Consider the following 19,779-nt stretch of genomic DNA (forward strand, 5'->3'; position numbering starts at 1 on the left):
TTAGTTTTATCTTGGATGAGATTGTTCTGAAAATTTTCAACACTAGGGGAAGTATTGGGAACTCTTGGTGTCCTGGGGGCTGCTGGTTGCCTGGGGCCTGTTGGTGGTTGAGGGGCTGTTGGTTGCCTGAGGCCTGCTGGAGGACGGGGGACTCTTGGTGTCCTTGGGACTTGCATTGCTACAAAAGGAATTGGAAGTTGTTGCTCTTTTGCTATTCTTAGTATCTCTACCCTTTGCTTATATTTGGGACAGTTTCCTTTATCTAGGGACTGATGTTTGCCCTTACAATTAGTACATACTGGGTCAAATTGACAATTTGACTAATTAGTCCTTACCAAGGCAAATCTTACAGATGTTGGAATCCTCTTTACAGTATTTATCTGAGTGCCAAAGCCTTAGAAATTTAGTACATTGTAATGGCATTTTTGTGAAAGGCTTGAAAGATGTTTGTTGGCCAAAGAGGAACACTTTGTCAATATTAAATTGTCCTTGAAGCTCAAACAACACAGTTTTAAAGTTTGAGGTTTCAGTGGTTTCTCGACCAAGGGTATGAACACTAGAGACCGGAATGCATTCACCTTTTTCGTTCATCAATGCTTCCATCAGGTCCGAGTTTAGAAACGATTTAGGGACATTGTAGAGCACTATCTTTGTTTGTTTCTGGGCTAGGGGACCACAGGTGGGCTGTGACAACAACATTTTCAACACTTTTTAGCTCCATTACCTTTTTCACTGATGTGGGATCGTTCAAAAGGATATCTAGGGATCCTGATCTGTTTATATTCATATTAAAGTTGCAACGAATGGTCTTGAAGAGGGAAACTCGCGACTTTGGTAGATCATGGTTGGTAAACAAGCAATTATCAGATTGGGGAACTAGTTGAATAATTACCGGGGAATCGGCTGGATTTCTTGAAGAGTTGATCGTGGTATTGGTTTGATGTATTATAGCTGAATATGGCGGACTTTTTGTTCTCGGTCTTCTACGCTTAGCCGAGTTTACTAGCCTTCTTCATCTTTTTCAGTATCAGTTGTTGAGGGTGATGGACATTGGGTGGTATCCATGTTTAGGGTATGAATACTCTTAAGAGAGGTCGCTGGTACATTCGCTGCTTTAGGGGGGCTCTAGCAAGGGCTTTTGAAGATGGTTGAAATGGTGATTTACTCATATCCCTATCAGGAGGTTGTTTTGGAGGCTCCTTTTTTCATTTTGAGCTATTCAAACTCACAAATTCGAACACTAATTTGAAATTGTTTCTCAATAAATTCAAAATAATCAACAGTAACGAGAAAAGTACCAGTAATCTGGTTTAGTGTTTACTATTCAGTTGCCAAATATTTAAATATTCACTATTTTAACAAAGTTAAATAGATTAATGGGTCACCTTAAGTCAAAGTATCCACAAGTCTTATCCAAGACAGGAATTATTCACGTTTTGTTCACAGGTTAGGTTGCAATATATATATATATATATATATATATATATATATATATATATATATATATATATATATATATATATATATATATATATATATATATATATATATATATATATATATATATATATATATATATATATAGATATATATATATATATATATATATATATATATATATATATATATATATATATATATATATATATATATATATATATATATATATATATATATATATATATATATATATAGTGTGTGTGTGTGTGTGTGTGTGTATATATATATATGTGTGTGCATGTGTGTGTGTGTGTGTGTGTGTGTGTGTGTGTGTGTGTGTGTGTGTGTGTGTGTGTGTGTGTGTGTGCATGCATATATATTCTTGTTTTACGCAGAGTATTACACTTTAGAAAAAGGAATTTATTTTAAAGATACAAATCACAAAGGGGTTAAATAATTGTACCAGTAGCCATGTCCACGGCCATAGCCGTAACCACCGTAAAAGGGACTATAAATGCCTCTGTGCAATCCAGCCCCGTAAGCTCCATAGAGTCCACCATAGCCGAAGCCAAGTCCAGTGCCATAGCCAAAACCATAGCTTGGAAGGAATGATTCACTTATATATATATATATATATATATATATATATATATATATATATATATATATATATATATATATATATATATATATATATATATATATATATATATATATATATATATATATATATATATATATATATATATATATATATATATGTGTGTGTGTGTGTGTGTGTGTGTGTGCATGCATATATATTCTTGTTTTACGCAGAGTATTACACTTGAGAAAAAGGAATTTATTTTAAAGATACAAATCACAAAGGGGTTAAATAATTTCACCAGTAGCCAAGTCCACGGCCATAGCCGTAACCACCGTAAAAGGGACTATAAATGCCTCTGTGCAATCCAGCCCCGTAAGCTCCATAGAGTCCATTATAGCCGAAGCCAAGTCCAGTGCCATAGCCAAAACCATAGCTTGGAAGGAATGATTCACTTCCTTGAATGTCTGTAGCCTCCTTTTTTTCTTCAGCAGGCGCGCAGAAAGCAATTGCAAAAAGGGCAAGGAAAACCTAAAAAGAGAGATTGATTAGCAAAAATATAGATGTCACCAGATTTTTACAGCGAACAAATGACATAATCATTTTTGTATACATAGATTCATTATATTTTGCTTTTATTTTGTGCCCCTCAATTTCTCATAGTCTTGTTGTAATGGGTAGTATAGTAAATAAAACAAACTTGTATGTTTCCTAAGTAAACATTATTAGAGAATGTTTTATACAAATAAATGACGAAGTGAGAAATAACTCGCAAAAATTTTGGTGTTTATTAGTTGACAATGATAAGCGTTCTTATTTTTTGGTAGCAATTGTCATTTTTTTGCAATTTTTAAAATAACTGAATAGATTTGCATGAACTATAATAACGAGTGTATAAAAAGAACAAAGGTGCGCTGATAGCGACTTGTATAATACCAAAAATTATTTTCTCTATATTTCTTAATTGACTGGCCGTTTCTGAATTTTCTCCGATGTCAATTTGGTCATTGCTAAACCAAAACGATTTTTGTTGGAAATTTGGATGCTGCACTGTCTCTTTCGTAACATAAAAAAGACATCGGAATTAGGAATACCAAGTAGCAGTACCCAGCTCTTACTACAAATGGGTGCTCAGTGCAGAGCCGATGCTGTTTGGGGTAAGAAATTGGGGTTGCAGCTAGCTATTTTTGGGACCTAAAGTAATATAAATCAGGAAAGCAACTTTGTAGTTCCGGTGCCCTATGGAATCCAGTAAGCTGTATTTCAATCCTGATACTTTTTTTTCTAATTCAGCTCTAAGGAGTGGGACAAAATATTCTCCAGCACTTTTCTTCGGTTAAAGAAACCATAGGTACCTTCTGCACACACATAAATGCAATTTATATTGTCTTAGATTTTTATTCTTGGATTGAAAGGTTTGATGGAAATACATCAACGATGGTGTTCCCAGTTTTAATCCATCATTTTAAACGACTTATTTTATTCCTAGCATATTTGTCTATAGCACTTAATGATCTAATTTGTGAATATACCGTCATATTACCAACATCACTTTATTAATTTTCCTTTATTGATTTTGAAATTAGCAGCCGGCATACCAGATTTCAGAAACCTTTAAATTTCTTGGATATGAAATTAGCAATTCCGTGCCCCAATTTAGATCCATTGAGGCTCGGCCCAGGCATTGAAGCACTGACTTTTGTTTTACCGGTAACCCCCTCTATTTTTTACCATAATCAGCTTACAACAACCATCCCTGGTGTACAAGGCCCACACACTGGTGACATTCTAAGAAAAATCCCAATGCCGTAGCATTTCATCTTCACCTCATACATGATATATTTTATAATATAATTTTTTATTGGGATAGCCCCTATTTCTCGGAACGATACCTTCCTTTTATTATATATTACAAGTTTTCTTATTCTAATAACCTATTGTGGAGAAAAATAATGTCACAGTTTGAATCAGAGACTAAAGTATTTTAATAATAAGATTTAAGATGGGAATCAAATCCTTTGTCTTTATTTCAGAACTGACTTGGATTGTTGTCTATATTTTCAGCCTTAATCAAGTGTGCAAGGTAAAAAGCTTAGAGTCCCTTGAGTAAGAAATTCATCAAGAAAGATATATAATAGAACCAAAAAGGTATATAGATAGGAGACATATAGACACATAATATAAGACATATTATCAGGGGTAGTGGTGTCGATTGAGGCAGGGTCCCAGGATATATAGCTCCAGAAATTTACCCTCTCCCTTGGGCTATTAAAAATCCCTTTTCGTTTGTTGTTTTGTTAAAAATATCTTTTTATGGTTTTCATTGATTTGAAAGAATACTTACCCATCTTCATTGTCTTAAATTGACTTCATTAGTCAAGGGTACCGATTCCCAAAAATGGGGCGGGAGCAGGAGCAAAGATTTTGTTTCGTTTTTTAATGAAGATAATAAATCGTATTTCCAAAACCTAGGTATTTTCGAAGACCACACTGCCTTTCCATGAAATCTAGACCCCAGATTTTTTCTTTTTATTGAAACTACTAAAAAAAGGATAATTTTCAAAATCCATGGAGGGTACAATTTCCCCCTACTTCCCTATCTAGTTCCCCTGAATATCGTTCAAATAAAACTTGGGAAGCAAACAAAATAAAAACAATTTTATTACTCAGGAATTCTACTTTGCTTTGATAGCGTCAAAGTGTAATAAAAAACAAAAGACTTACAAATAGTTTCATCATTTTTGGTTGTTTTGATTGGCAAGCTTCTTAGAAAACTGTTTCAGTTCTGATGTAAAAAGATACTTCTTAGGGACTTATATTCAAAATCTTTATTCGTCGAGACCTTGAAGTGCACTCAGTTTTTTGCATCTAATGGTCAAAGAACTTAAAAAGCAAAATGTTCTTTATTGTGTCCAACGGTTCCATTAAAGATAAACAAAATGCTCTTCCGGATTACTCAATATGCCTATTGTGTTACTTAACAATTCTGGATTATTTTGGGATTTAAAACCAAACGACTAACAGTTAATTAATTTGAAAAAGAATGATGTTCTTTCGGAATATTTGAAAAAAGGAACAATTTTTAGAAATTACATAGTAGCTCAAATTATCAAATTAGCCTCCCTCCCCCACGCCTTCTAATCTGAAACTCTATGTATTGATTCTTTTGAATGAAGCCAAACGTAAATGGTGACCCTGCTAGCGCAGGCAGAAGGATCGAGGCTTGATCAATTTAACAGCAGTGTCAATTAATGGAGGAGGAACCTTTTTGTATAACAGATTTTGAAGAGAGCCTTTTTTATTTTGGTATTTTCACTTAGAAATGGCTCCATTTGATATTTTCATTGACAAAATTGGAAATCAACAACGAGACTGCCCCCCTGGCTCTCCCCCCTGGTGTGTCGAGACTTTCAATTTTTTTCTTATTATCCAATTTAACTCATGCTGTCTGTTTTGAATTTTTTGACCAATTTATCTACTCCATCGAAAATTCAACCCCCTCCCCATCCGGAAAAAAATCACCCTACATGGCTTCTAAAATTACAACCAAAATGAAATTTATCTTAATTGAGAGCTCAGGACGACTTGAGTAAAGTTTCTATAATTTCCTAGAGTTCCTACTTTTGTCAAACTCAGACTCAACTCCCTATATAGTTCCTTTTTTGTTGAACTCAAGATATACATAGCCTGTGCGGCACAAGCTCTGTCCTCAAATTTATCGAAAAAATGTCTTCCTAATTCAAACATTGCACCCACAGTACGTTCCTAAAAAATGGGGATAAATTATTTTGATCAACAGTTCTGAAGGATATGAGAATGTGAATAGAGCATAGTGGAAGTGCTTTTTAAAAAGGATATAAACTTTAACTGAATCTCTGATTGAGTAGGTTTTGCAAGTGTCTTCTATGACTCCATTTATAATTTCTGTTAAGTCATTAAGCTTTTCAATTGTGTTGCACTACACAGAATCAAACAGTTTGTGGTAACAAACAGTAAGTAATGAGCGATCCGGCTCAATAGCAACCGAAACTCTAAAAAACGGAATTTTGATATCAATAGATCAAAAGAATTGAATTTCTATGTTGATTTCAAATATATAAGTTTCATCAAGTTTACTATTACCCATCAAAAGTTACAAGCCTGAGAAAATTTGCCTTATTTTAGGAAAAAAGTCGGAAACACCTAAAAGTTGTAGAATCTTAATGTAAATCACACCATTAGATTCAGTATATAAGAAGACCCTACTGTACAGGTTTCCAGCTCCTATCTACAAAAATATGGAATTTTGTATTTTATGCCAGAAAAATATCACGGATGGTGGGGGGGGGGGTAGAGGGAGTGGCTTACGTGAGAGGACCCTTCCATAGAGGAATTTTTCATGGGGGAAGACAATTTTCCATGAATAGGGTGCCCGATTTCCCAGCATTTTTTAAAAAAACGATCAGAAACTAAATTTTAAAAAAACAATTTTTTTCAACTGAAAGTAAGGAGCAACATTGAAACTTAAAACGAATAGAAATATTTACGTATATGAGGGGGTTCTCCCCCTCGTCAATACCTCGCTCTTTGCGCTAAAGTTTTTTAGTACTTTCAAAGAGCTATTTATTCTAATTAAACGGTCTTTGTGATTCAGGGGTCATTATTAAAGAATTGGAACAAAATTCAAACTTTAGCGTAAAGAGCGTGGTATTGAAGAGGGGGTGAGCCCACTTATACGTAATAATTTCTGTTCGTTTTAAGTTTTAATGTTGGTCCTTACTTTCAGTTGAAAAAAACTTTTTTTTTTTATTTAATATCTATCAGAGGCAATGCTATAGCATTGCCTATAATAAAGGCCCTAAGGCTTCAATGTGTCATTATTTATTTATTTATTTTCCCCAGAACCACATCATACGGAACGGGTGGCCACATGAACTTCGTAAAGGGCTCATTATAGTGCCCTTTAAGAACCAAAAGGTATGGGGGGGCTAAGAGCCACCCCACGCCCTTTTTTCTCCAAAAACACCGGATCAAAACTATAAGATAGCAATTTTGTTCAAAATAGTTTCAACAATAGATAACAAAAACTCCAGGATCGACCAAACCCCCAGAGCCAAAGGTCAACTGTTGTGGTTATGCCCCGGGGACATATAAGGTTTTTATGGAAGGGATGGTCGTATAAACTTCACAGAAGGCAACAAAATGGCAGAAATTTCAGAGCAACAAAATGGCTATCATAAATTTTGATCGGATGTGCTTGGGAAAAATGGGGAGGGGGGTAGTTATCCAAAAAAGGTGAATGTAGAAACTGAGATTCAATCCCTCTTGATTACTGGGAATATTTTTGGTCAACGCTGTTATCATGAAAGTAAAGAGTGAAATCGAACTCCAAAATTAGCAGAATTCATTCCGTATAGGAGGGGGGCTGCCCCTTCCTCGTCTCTAACTTCTTCCTTGTGGTCGTTGAAACTTCGAAAGATGTTCACAAAATCAGAAATTGGGGATTTTTAGTCTTTTTTATAAGTTGAAAGTGATTGAAAACCAACCAGCCCCTGTCCGAAAACCGTTTTTGATATCAGACATCTGCTCGACATTTAGGGGTACCTGTATTGTACTTTCTCTGTGGCTACTCAATTTTGCGTGTGGAGGAATTTTGCAGATTTTATGTAAGGGGTGGTCGTATGAACTTCAGAGGTAACTCATTTGATTGGATATTGAAAGTCACAGTTACATTTTAAAAAATCAAAAGTGATCGGAGGGCATCAACCACCCTGCTTCCCCACACCCTCTTTTCTTTAAATGCATCCGATCAATTTTAGATAGCCATTTTCTTTTAAATAGTCTAACAATCAGTTAATAAAGGCTTTAGGGTCAACATAACCCCCCCCTCGAGCCCGGGAGAACTAAGGGTTATAACTAGTGCCCAAAGGGGCTTATAAAGTTTTTACGGAAGAGGTAGTCTTCTTTTTTTTAATAAATCCCACCTCCTCTCCCCTCGGTGACATAACAATCTTTTTCACTCAATTTCAAAAGTTTAATGTCACCTACACTAATTTAAAAACATCATTTATATTTTAAGTTGGGTAGCCAAACAATAATGATGAAAACAAGGTATGCTACTATAAATATTTAACATGATCAAATTTTAATAAGGAGTATTAGTGTTTATTACCATTTTCTGTATTTTATTCTAATTTTTTTTCTCTCTTTTTTTCCCTTTTTCCCTTTTACCCTTCATCTTCATTTTTCTCTTATTAAAAAATAAATTCAACAAAATTCAACCAAATTCTATCACCAAAAAACTTCTCTTCCTCTATTTTTTCCTCCTTTATACCTCTAAAATTTAAAATTCCAAGATAATCCAATATAAAATTTTCATCATCCTAACTATAAGCTCCCTTTTTCAAAAAAAAAAAACAATAATAATTTCCCTTTTTACCAACTAAAAATGAATTAAGGCACTCAAATACAACAGGTTACTCTCCGGGGCATACAACAACACAAATAAAAACAAAACAAAATAAAACGCACGTCCCGCTTAAATATATATATATATATATATATATATATATATATATATATATATATATATATATATATATATATATATATATATATATATATATATATATATATATATATATATATATATATATATATATATATATATATATATATATATATATATATATATATATATATATATATATATAAACTATTTACCAAAAACCTCATCAATTCTTTCTTTTCAATTTCTATTCTTTCTCAAAAGCTCTACTTTCCCCCTAACTACTCCTTTAAATCTTTCTAACTCAACTCTTTTTTTTCTTTTTCCTCATCTTCCAAATATGGGTACATGCCCATATCACAATTAATAACATTCCTTTCTGCCTCTTTTCATTACCTTTTCTTTCAAAATCTAACTTCAAAATTTTTTTTTACTATTTAAACTCGCCATCTCTATATTCCCACCCCTAAAAACATCAAAAATAAAACTAAAAACTTCTTTATTAAAAATACATTCTATAAATTCATGCTGTAACCCATCAACCGCCATTTCATGGCACAGGTTGCACTCCTTTATTTCACCCTTCTTGAAACGGCTTATTCTATCCCGGTAAGGTAATATGGTGTGTATCAGCATAAACATCACCTCTCTTTCTCTAGTGTCACATGGTACTTCATTTAGATTTTCGAAAGCCGCATCAAAATTCATGAAAGGTTCTTTTTCTTTAACATGGTATGAAAAATCATCCTTTTGGGTCCATATGTAATCATCTATGACCCTTTTTCTTTTTATCTGACTCAGTCCGTCCTGAAACACTCCTTTTGATATCAATTCTCTTAAAGTTTCCGCTGTTTCCTTTAACTGATCCGGTACCTCTTCCACTAGCGTCAAAACTTGTTCCTCCCCTACTTCGTTCAAGACCGGTAGTAGCCAATCTCTCTCCAAACATCCAATTTCATCGTCTCTTTGGAGCATCTCGATAGCATTCCTCCAAAAAAGTGATCGGTATACATTCCTATAATTTACCACTCCTATTTCTCCTTTTACTCTTGGTACAAACAGCATTTTCATGCTTAACTTTTTCAATTTTTCCTCTCCACATATATCTGCAAATAATCTTTTCTATTCTCTTCACACTCCCTTCATCTAGCTCGAAAGCTGGCGCGTAATAGAACAGTAGTGGTAGACAATATGTATTTACATATGTCGCTCTGAAAAACAAAGAATACTCTTCAATATCATTTGCCGTCGCCAGCATTCCTTCAATTTTCTGTATTTTTTCTTCCCATAATTTACCCAGCTTCATCTCGGGGGTCCATGTCACTCCAAGTATTTTCGCCTTCTCTAGTTTCACTATCCAAAGTTCCTGCATCATTTCTTCCGTATTTTCTTATTCCAGTATTGCTAAAAGATTGTTTTTTCCCTTGTGGATTTTTACCCTAAAACTCCTCTCATACCAATCAAGTCCTTGTAGAACTGCCTTTACATCTTTGACACTTGATAAGGTAAAAGTTCCATCATCTATAAACCCCAGGGATTTGAAGCATATCTCATTACGAAGAGGTAAACCGGTTATACGGTCTTCTACATACTTGGACAAGGGATCAATGTATATTTCAAAGAGGTATGGCGAAGCCGGGTCGCCCTGTCTCAACGATATCTCCAAATCAATCCTCCTTGTAAGCGAGCCATTTACATTTATGACAGCTATTGGTTTTTGATAAATTTCCCTATTAACCGAATGATATGCTTTCTCAACATCCACACTTAAGAAATAAGCAAGTTTCCACACTTCATTTTTCTTTCGGGTCATCTCATCTCTACTATATAATACATCTCTTAGAATGCTCAAAACATGCTGTGCTTTTCTTCCTTTTATCCCCCCGAACTGGTAGCTTCCTAGTATATGTGGCATTATTTTTCCTAGTCTTTTTGTTAGCACTAGGGATGCAATCTTGTAGTCGCAGCAAAGCAAGGAGATGGGTCTCCAGTTGCGTAGATCAGAGATGGGTCTTTTAAACTTCGGAGGGGACTCAAATGATTGGAAATTCAAAGTTCTAGTTAACAATTTAAGAGTCAAAAGTGGTCCGATAGCAACTATCCCCCCCCCCTTCACTAACCCTCTTTTCCCCAAATGCGTCCGATATAGCCATTTTGTTCAAAATATACCGAAAATTATATAACAAAACTCCAGGGATAACACAGCCCCCCCAGAACCCAGTGGCAAGTGTTGTAAGTTATTCTCCCGGGGCATATAAGATTTTCATGGAAGGGATGGTAGCATAAACTTCGGAGGGGGCTCATTCGATTGTAAATTGGAATTTCTAATGCCTTTTTTAAAAGTCAAAAGTGATCGGAGGACAGCTAGGCCACCCCAGGCTTTTTTTCTCCTTTTGAATCTGATCATAATTTTGATATGGTCATTTTGTTCAAAATAGTTTAAAGTAAAAATAACGAAAACTCCGAGGTCGACACAACCCCCGAGAGCCCGGGGGCGGGTGTTGTAATTTTTGCACCGGGGGCATATAAGATTCTTGTGCAAGGGTTTTGAAAATAGTTCAAAGATTAGATAGACCCAACCCCCATCCCCCTCAAAAAACTTATGAACGACATTTTATTCCAAAACTTAAGGGAGCTGACCCCTGGCCTTCTCTGCATGATCTGACCCCATGATCTGCATGATTTGTTTCAATAACCTTGAAACTAAGTATTTAGGGCCAATGAAAGTCGGAATAGCCTAAGGGAAGATGGAAGGAAACGAAAAAAAAGTCAGAAAGAAAAATAACAAGTCGGAAGGGAGTAAAAGAGGCTGGAGGAGACCAGGAACGTTATAAAGGACATGAGTGAATCAGAAGACTGTAAAGGAAGGCCTCCAGTACTTGTGTCTATGACTGTGTCTACTTGCGACTGCGAGTACTTGCGATGGTGACTGTGACTACTGGCATCCGCGACTGCTTTGGACTGCAACTGCTGCTTTTTGCGACTTCGATTACTTGCGATTGCGACCCAGTATGACTCTGACTGCGTGCGACTGAGACTACCTTTGACTGCGAATACTCGCGACTCTGGCTACTTGGGATTGCAACTGTGACTACTTGCGACTGCGACTATAATTACTTGTGACCGTGACTACCTGCCGCTCTGGTTACTTACAACATTGACTATGACGATTTGCGGCTGCTACTGTGACTAGTTATGACTATGACTCCTTGTGACTGCAATTACTTCCGACTGTGACTGTGACTACTTGCAGCTGCGACAACTTGTGACTGTGACTACTTGTGACTGCAAATGCGACTACTTGTGACCTTGAATAAGCATACTTGCGACTTTCTTCTATCTTATTCTTATGTCTGTCAATGTCAAAACCAAGTTTCTGAATTCCTACTGGATTACATATGCATGTATATGATATTCGTTTCAAGAACAGTAGTAGACTTTAAACGTCGACATTTATTTTAACAATAGAAACTACAAAGAGTTTTAAAAATTTCACCAGTAGCCAAGTCCACGACCATAGCCATAGCCCCCGTAAAAGGGGCTATAAATGCCTCTGTTTAATCCAGTACCGTAAGCTCCATAAAGACCACCATAACCATAGCCAAGTCCAGCGCCATAGCCAAAACCATAGCTTGGAAGGAATGATTCACTTCCTTGAATGTCTGTGGCTTCCTTTTTCTCCTCTGCTGGTGCACAGAAGGCAACCGCAAAAAGGGCAAGGGAAACCTATAAAAAAAAAACAGAAATTGATTAGCAACGATGTACGTTTTACCAACTTTTCTGTCATAAAAACATAATAAAATAGTTTTTCTTGCATTGCGGGCCCTCCAATTTCTTATTTCCTTATTACATTGAAATAAATTAAGGAAAAAGAAACTTCTACGTTTTCCAAGAAAATAACAGAAATGATCTGATGAAAATAAATTTTTAAGTGGGAAATAACTCACATAAATTATTATGTTTATTACTTCACTATGACAAAGGTTTTATTTTAGCAGCAATTATGTAATTGAGGCTAGTGGGTCAGATATGGGCTTCCAATTGCATCAGTCTGTGCATTGGATAATTTCAGTTTTAGCTATTTCTTAAACAACTGAATCAATTTGCTTTGCTTTAACAACAATGAAGAGTCACTAGGAATAAACAAAGTTGTACCAAATTTTAAATTCACTATCTGTGATATTTAGCACACATCCATTTTTCTATGTTTCTAATTCTTGGCTGTTTCTGATCTTTTCTAATGTCAGTTTAGTTTTTTCTAAGGCAAATAGATTTTTATAGAGAATTTGATTTGGTGCAGCATTCTTATGAAACAGAAACAGTAATTTAGAACTAGGGATGTCTGGTAGCAGTACCCCTCCCCTCTGATTCTCACTAAAATTAAACTTTCGGTGCCCGGCCCGGTGCTCTTTAGATTCAAAATTGGGGTAGCAGTTTACCAATTTTAGGATCCAAAGGCATCTAAAATTTCTATAGCAGACTGCTAAATCTGGCACCCCTTGAAATTCAGTATGTTTGGTCTCAGTCCTGGTATTTTTTTTTAAATTGAGCTCTGATGAGTGGGATAATTTGTTTTCCAACATTTCTCTTCGGTTAGAGCAACCACGGGTACCTTGTAGAACATATAAAAGTACTTGTAGGCTATACCTCCTGCCGCTCAAGAAGTGAAGTTAGGTTAATCCTAATAAAATACACATAATATGATGAAAATATAATACTTCAGAAGCAAATTCGGGCTTTATATTTGCACATAGGGGGGGGGGGTAAAGTACAGCGGGTCTGCATGCGAAATGTGTTAGCTACAATTATTCTGATATTAAGAAGTTAGAACTGTTTTCCGACTTCACACTGTATAAATAGTTTACCCCCATCCCTCTAATGAGCAAATATATAGCCCAAATTATATATTTCCCATCTATTTCTGTCAGTTCTCTTTGTCTTTTCTCACGCTAAGTTGAAAGAAACTAGTGAAAGAAACCGGTTTACAGTGCGTTAATGCATGAACAACTTGAGGGGTAGGGGGTATATCATACAAGTACACATATAAATATTATTCTTGCAACCTTATATTTTTGGTTCTTGGGTAAAAGGGGGTGGAGATAGTACGTCAATAAAAATTTGTTCCCGGTTCTCTTTCATCTATATGACCAAAATTTTTTTCTAGCGAGACTGTTTTAGTACGTAATGATTCAATTGGTACCCACTAAACCCCGACTTTAAATCTGTTGAGGCCCGAACTGAGCATCAAGGAACGGAGTTTTGTATACACCCCCCATAACCCTCTTCCGCTTTTTACCACATCAGCTCAAGACACCCATCCCTTGTAAACAAGGCACACACACCCGTAACGTTTCTAAGAAAAAGTCCGTTTACCTAGCATTGCATCTTCGCCCGATACGTGATATATTTCATGACATGATTTTCAGTTTGGATAGTCCCTAATTTGGAACGATTTCTTCCCTTTGATCGATAATCAAATAAAAAAAACATTTTTTTTTCAACTCAAAGTAAGAAGCAATATTAAAACTTAAAACAAACAGAAATTTTTACGTATATGAGGGGGTTGCCCCCTCCTCAACACCTCGATCTTCACGCTAAAGTTTTTTGGTAGTTTTAAAAAAGCTTCTTATTGTTCTAATCAAACGACCCTCGTGTTTCAGGAGTCGTTATTAAGGAATTGGGACAAAATTCAACATGCCTATAATTCAAATAGAACATTGGAAGAATAAATAAAAAAACAAATTTTTTTAACTGAAAGTAAGGAATGACATTAAAACTTAAAACGAACAGAAATTATTCCGTATATGATAGGGGCTGTCCCCTCCTCAACGCCTCGCTATTTACGATAATTTTTTTAATTGTTTAAAAATATAGAGTTGTTATAAAGTCAAACTTTAGCGTAAAGCGCGAGGCGCTGAGGAAGGCACACCCCTCTTCATATATTTAATATTTTCTATTAGTTTTAGGTTTAAACATCCCTCCTCGCTTTCAGATAAAAAAAACTTTTTTTATTTAATTTTTGATCGTTTTTGAATCAACGAAGTTTTTTATATTGGCTCATGTTACACGAACAATTAAAACAAAATTTGAATATGAATTTTACTTTTATTTGGTTAAATGGGTTTCTCGAAACTTGTTTAATTTTATTTACGAACGTTTTTATTAATAATAAAAATAAGTAACTTACGAATTAACTTACGTAACGAACTTCTATATTCATATATTTTTAATACGTATATTAGGGGTTCCCCCCCTTTCAATACCTTGCTCTTTAAGCTAAAGTTTGAATTTTGTTTCAATTCTTTAAAAATGACCCCTTAATCACAAAGGCCGTTAATTAGAATAAATAGCTCTTATGAAAGTACTAAAAAATATTTGGCTTAAAGAGCGAAGTATTGACTAGGGGGTGAACCCAATCATAAACGTAATATTTTCTGTTCGTTTTAGGTTTCGACGTTGCTCCTTACTTTCAGTTGAAAAACTTGTTTTTTTATTTAATTTCTGATCTTTTTCTATAATAATGATGGGAAATCCGGCGCCCTCTTCATAACAATGTCCCGTCCCCCATGAAAACTTCCTTCATGGAAAGATCCTCTCATAAAACCCCTAAACCACCCTCCCCTCCCCCCACCTACAAAAAAATCCACCCTGAAAACGTCTGTATACTTCCCAATAACCAATACTTTATATTAACATTGGGTAAAGTTCATAACTTTCAGCCCTCCCCCCGGGGACTTCGGGGGATTAAGTCATCCTAAAAGACATAGTTATCATATTTTCGACTGTGCTGAACCAAATGGCTATCTCAAAATTTTGATCGGGTGACTTTGGGAAAAAAATGAGCGTGAGAGGGGGCCTAGTTGCCCTCCATTTATTTGGTCACTTAAAAAGGGCAATAGAATTTTTAATTTCCGTTCCAATGAGCCCTCCCACGATATTCTAGGACCATTGGGTCAATACGATCGCCCCTGGAAAAAAAAAGAAAAAAAAAAAAAAAAACACGCATCCGTGATCTTTCTTCTGGCAAAAATGCAAAATTCTACATTTTTGTAGATAGGTGCTTGAAACCTCTAAAGTAGGGTTCTCTGATACGCTGAATATGATGGTGTGATTTTCATTAAGGTTCAATAACTTTTAGGGGGTCTTTCCCCCTTTTTTCTAAAATCAGTCAAATTTTCTCAGGTGCATAACTTTTGATGGGTAAGGCTAAACTTGATGAAACTTATATATTTGAAATCAGCATTAAAATCTGATTATTTTGGTGTATCGAAATTCCGTTTTTTAGAGTTTCGGTTACCATTGAGCCGGGTCGCTCCTTACTTACGTTACCACGAACTGTTTGAAAACAAAACAAAAACAATCTTTTACATCAGAAGTTCTGCTTTGCTTTTATATGGCCAAAATCTACTGAAAAAAGATTGACTTACAAATAGTTTCATCATATTTGGTTGTTTCAATAGGCAAATTTCTTAGAAAACTGTTTCAGTTCTGATGTAAAAAAATGCTTCTTAGGGACTTTTATTCAAAATCTTTATTCGCCGAGACCTTGAAGTGCACTCAGTTTTTTGCATCCAATGGTCAAAGAACTTGAAAAACAAAACGTGCCTTATTGTGTCCGACAGTTTCATTAAAGATAAAGAAAATGTTCTTCCGGATTACTCAATATGCCTATTGTGTTCATTAACAATTCTGAATTGTTTTGGTATTTCAGAGGTAACATAGAAGCATAGCGTTGCCTATAGTAAAGAGCCGTAAGGGCTTCAATGTTTTAGTATTATTTCTTTCTTTCTTTATTTTTTCCCAGTTGTATTTCATACCGAAGAGATGATCATATAAACTTCGGAGGGGAGTCATTTGATTGTAAATAAGAAGTTCTAGAGCTCTTTTTAAGAGTCAAAAGTGATCGGAGGTCACTTAGCCCCCCATGCCCTCTTTTCCCCAAATGCTACCGATCGAGATTTTGAGATATCCATTTTGTTGAAATAGTCCTAAGGTCAAAAAACTATGCATCTGGGGTTTAAAAAACCTTCCACAGCCCCCCGGGGCAAAGGGATGTAAGCTATTCAAGCTGCCCATTGTTGGCTTATTAGGTTTTTATGGAAAGGGTGGTCGTAAAAGCTAAGGAACAGCTCAATTCAATTTCAATTCAATTCAGTTTATTACACAATGCAATAACACATTACATTAATCCAAGTGGCTGCCCAAAGAAAGATATAAAAGCACTTGATACTGGGCGACCGCATATATAAAAAAAACAATTAACAAACAAAACTCCTAACAAACGAACAAACAAACGAAAAAAGTGGAAACAAATATCAATAAATAAATAACCAAATTATAACCAATCGCAAATCATAAAAAAAATCATCTATGAACCAAACCCAAAAGAAAGTTTTTCATTTCTATCTTATATAAACCAAGATGCTCCTCCGCCCGAATACTCACTGAAAGAGAATTTAAAACCTTAGGACCTATATATCATAGCCAGCGAGCTAGCACTGCCTATGTAAAGAACGATTGGAGCACAATTTTTTTTTTGTTTTTTTTTCTTTTTTTTTTTTTTTTCTCCATACCAGGGCACTTCGTATCGAAGGAGTTGTCTTAAAAAGTTCGAAAAGGGCTCATTCGATTGGAAAATGGAGGGGCTAGGCCGTTTTTAATAGTCGAAAGTGAGGGCAACTAGCCCCCCCCCCTACGCCCATCATACCCCCAAACACGTCCAATTAAAATTTTGAGATAGCCATTTTGTTCAGCGTAGTTGATTTCCAGATAGAAAATTTCTTTTTGAGGAGAACACTCCCCCAAAACCCTCGGGGCAAGGGTTTTAAGTTATGCCCTGAGGGCATATAAGATCAATGTTGACACAATGTACAGTTTATTAATTTCTTTCCTTTAAAGCAGGGCACTTCATATAGAAGGTCGTCGTAGAGACTTCAAAAGGGGTTCATTCGATTGTAAATCGATAGTTCTAGTGCCTTTTTCAATAATCGAAAGTAATTGGAGGGCAACAAGCCCCCCCCCCCGCACGCCAATCATTCCCCCAAACACATCCAATCGAAATTTTGGGATAGCCATTTTGTTCAGCGTAGTTGATATCCAGATAGAAAATGTGTTTTTGAGGAGGACACTCCCCCAAAACCCTCAGGGCGAGGGTTTTAAGTTATGCCTGGGGCCATATAAGGTTTTTATAGAAGGCGTTGTCATAGAAACTTCAAAACAGGCTCGTTCGATTGGAAATTCAAAGGGCTAGTGCCCTTTTTAATAGTCAAAAGTGATGGGAGGGCAACTAGCCACCCCCTCCCCACACCCATTATTCCCCAAAACACATCCAATCAAAATTGTGAGATAGCCATTTTGTTCAGCGTAGTTGATTTTCAGATAGAAAATATGTTTTTGAGGAGGACACTCCAACACGACCCTCAGGGCAAGGTTTTAAGTTACGCCCTTGAGGTATATAAAGTTTTTATTGAACGCGCTGTTGTAGAAACTTCAAAACAGGCTCATTCAATTTGAAATTCCGAGGGCTAGTGCCCTTTTTAATAGTTGAAAGTGATTGGAGGCACTAACCCCCCCCCCTCACGACCATCTTTCACCCAAACACATCCAATCAAAATTTTGAGATAGCCATTTGGTTCAGCGTAGTTGACTTTAAGATAGAAAATGTGTTTTTGAGGAGGAGACTCCCCCACATCCCTCAGAGCAAGGGTTTTAAGTTATGCCCTGGGGGTATATAAGGTTTTTATAGAAGGTGTTCTTCGTAGAAACTTCAAAAAGCCCCATTCGATTAGAGATTCAAAGGGCTAGTGCCCTTTTTAATAGTCGAAAGTGATTGGAGGCAACTAGCCCCCCCTCCCCCCACGACCATTTTCCCCCCAAACACATCCAATCAAAATTGTGATATAGCCATTTTGTCCAACGTATTTGATTTACGGATGGAAAATAGGTTTTTGAGGAGGACACTCCCCCACAACCCTCAGGGCAAGGGTTTTAAGTTATGCCCTGGGGGCATATAAGGCTTTTATAGAAGGCGTTGTCCTAGAAACTTCAAAACAGGCTCATTCGATTGGAAATTCAAAGGGCTAGTTCCCTTTTTAACAGTCGAAAGTGATTGGAGGGCAACTAGAACCCTGCCACGCCCATCATTAACCCAAACACATCCAATCAAAATTATTATATAGCCATTTTGTTCAGCGTAGTTGATTACCACATAGAAAATGTGTTTTGAGGAGGACACTCCCCCAGAACCCTCAGGGCAGGGGTTTTAAGTTATGCCTTGGGGGCATATAAGGTTTTTATAGAAGGCGTTGTCGTAGAAACTTCAAAACAGGCTCATTCTATTGGAAATTCAAAGGGCTAGTGCCCTTTTTAATAGTCGAAAGTGATTGGAGGGCAACTAGGCCCCCACACACGCCCATCATTCCCCCAAACACATCCAATCAAAATTTTGAGATAGCTAATTTGCTCAGCGTAGTTAAATTTCGGATAGAAAATATGTTTTTGAGGAGGACACTCCCCCACAACCCTCTGGGCAAAGGTTTTAAGTTATGCCCCGGGGCATATAAGGTTTTTATACAAGGCGTTGTCATAGAAACTTCCAAACAGGCTCAGTCGATTTGAAATTCAAAGGGCTAGTGCCCTTCTTAATAGTTGAAAGTGATTGAACGGCAACTAGCCCCCCCCCCCCCCACTCCCATCATTCCCCCAAACTCATCCAATCAGAATCTTGAGATAGCCATTTTGTTCAGCGTAAGCCAGTTGATTTTCAGATAGAAAATATGTTTTCTAGGAGACACTCCCCCACAACTCTCAGGGCAAGGGTTTTAAGTTATGCCCTAGGGGCATATAAGATTTTTATAAGAAGGCGTTGTCGTAGAAACTTCAAAACAGGCTCATTTAATTGGAAATTCAAAGGGCTTGTTCCCTTCTTAATAGTCGAAAGTGATTAGTAATATTTTTTGTTGTTGTTGTTGTTTAGACCAGGGCACTTCCCCCAAACACATCCAATCAAAATTTTGAGATAGCCATATTGTTCAGCGTAGTTGATTTCCAGATAGAAAATATGTTTTTGAGGAGGACACTCCCCAACAACCCTCAGGGCAAGGGTTTTAAGCTATGTTTTGGGGTATATAAAGTTTTTATAAAAGGCGTTGTCATAGAAACTTCAAAAGGGCCTCATTTGATTGGAAATTCAAAGGGCTAGCACCCTTTTTAATAGTCAAAAGTGATTGGGGGCCAACTACCCCTCCCCTCACGCCTACCATGTCCCCAA

The 19,779-nt window shown here is 36.3% G+C and overlaps 1 protein-coding gene across 1 annotated transcript; it reads right to left on the reverse strand.

The window, feature by feature from the left end:
* Positions 1 to 2,266: 2,266 nt before the first annotated feature.
* LOC148944147 (uncharacterized) lies at positions 2,267 to 4,796 on the reverse strand. Its single transcript, XM_089100322.1, has 2 exons — positions 4,748 to 4,796; positions 2,267 to 2,554 (listed from the first exon to the last, which is right to left on the reverse strand). The coding sequence occupies exons 1-2, from the start codon at positions 4,760 to 4,762 to the stop codon at positions 2,321 to 2,323; spliced, it is 249 nt and encodes an 82-aa protein (XP_088956448.1). The 5' UTR covers positions 4,763 to 4,796; the 3' UTR covers positions 2,267 to 2,320.
* Between the last annotated feature and the right edge of the window lie 14,983 nt (positions 4,797 to 19,779).

The sequence above is a fragment of the Artemia sp. Qi Xiang Cuo genome, chromosome 14 (assembly GCF_049724085.1).
Source record: "Artemia sp. Qi Xiang Cuo chromosome 14, ASM4972408v1, whole genome shotgun sequence".
Lineage (NCBI taxonomy): Eukaryota > Metazoa > Arthropoda > Branchiopoda > Anostraca > Artemiidae > Artemia > Artemia sp. Qi Xiang Cuo.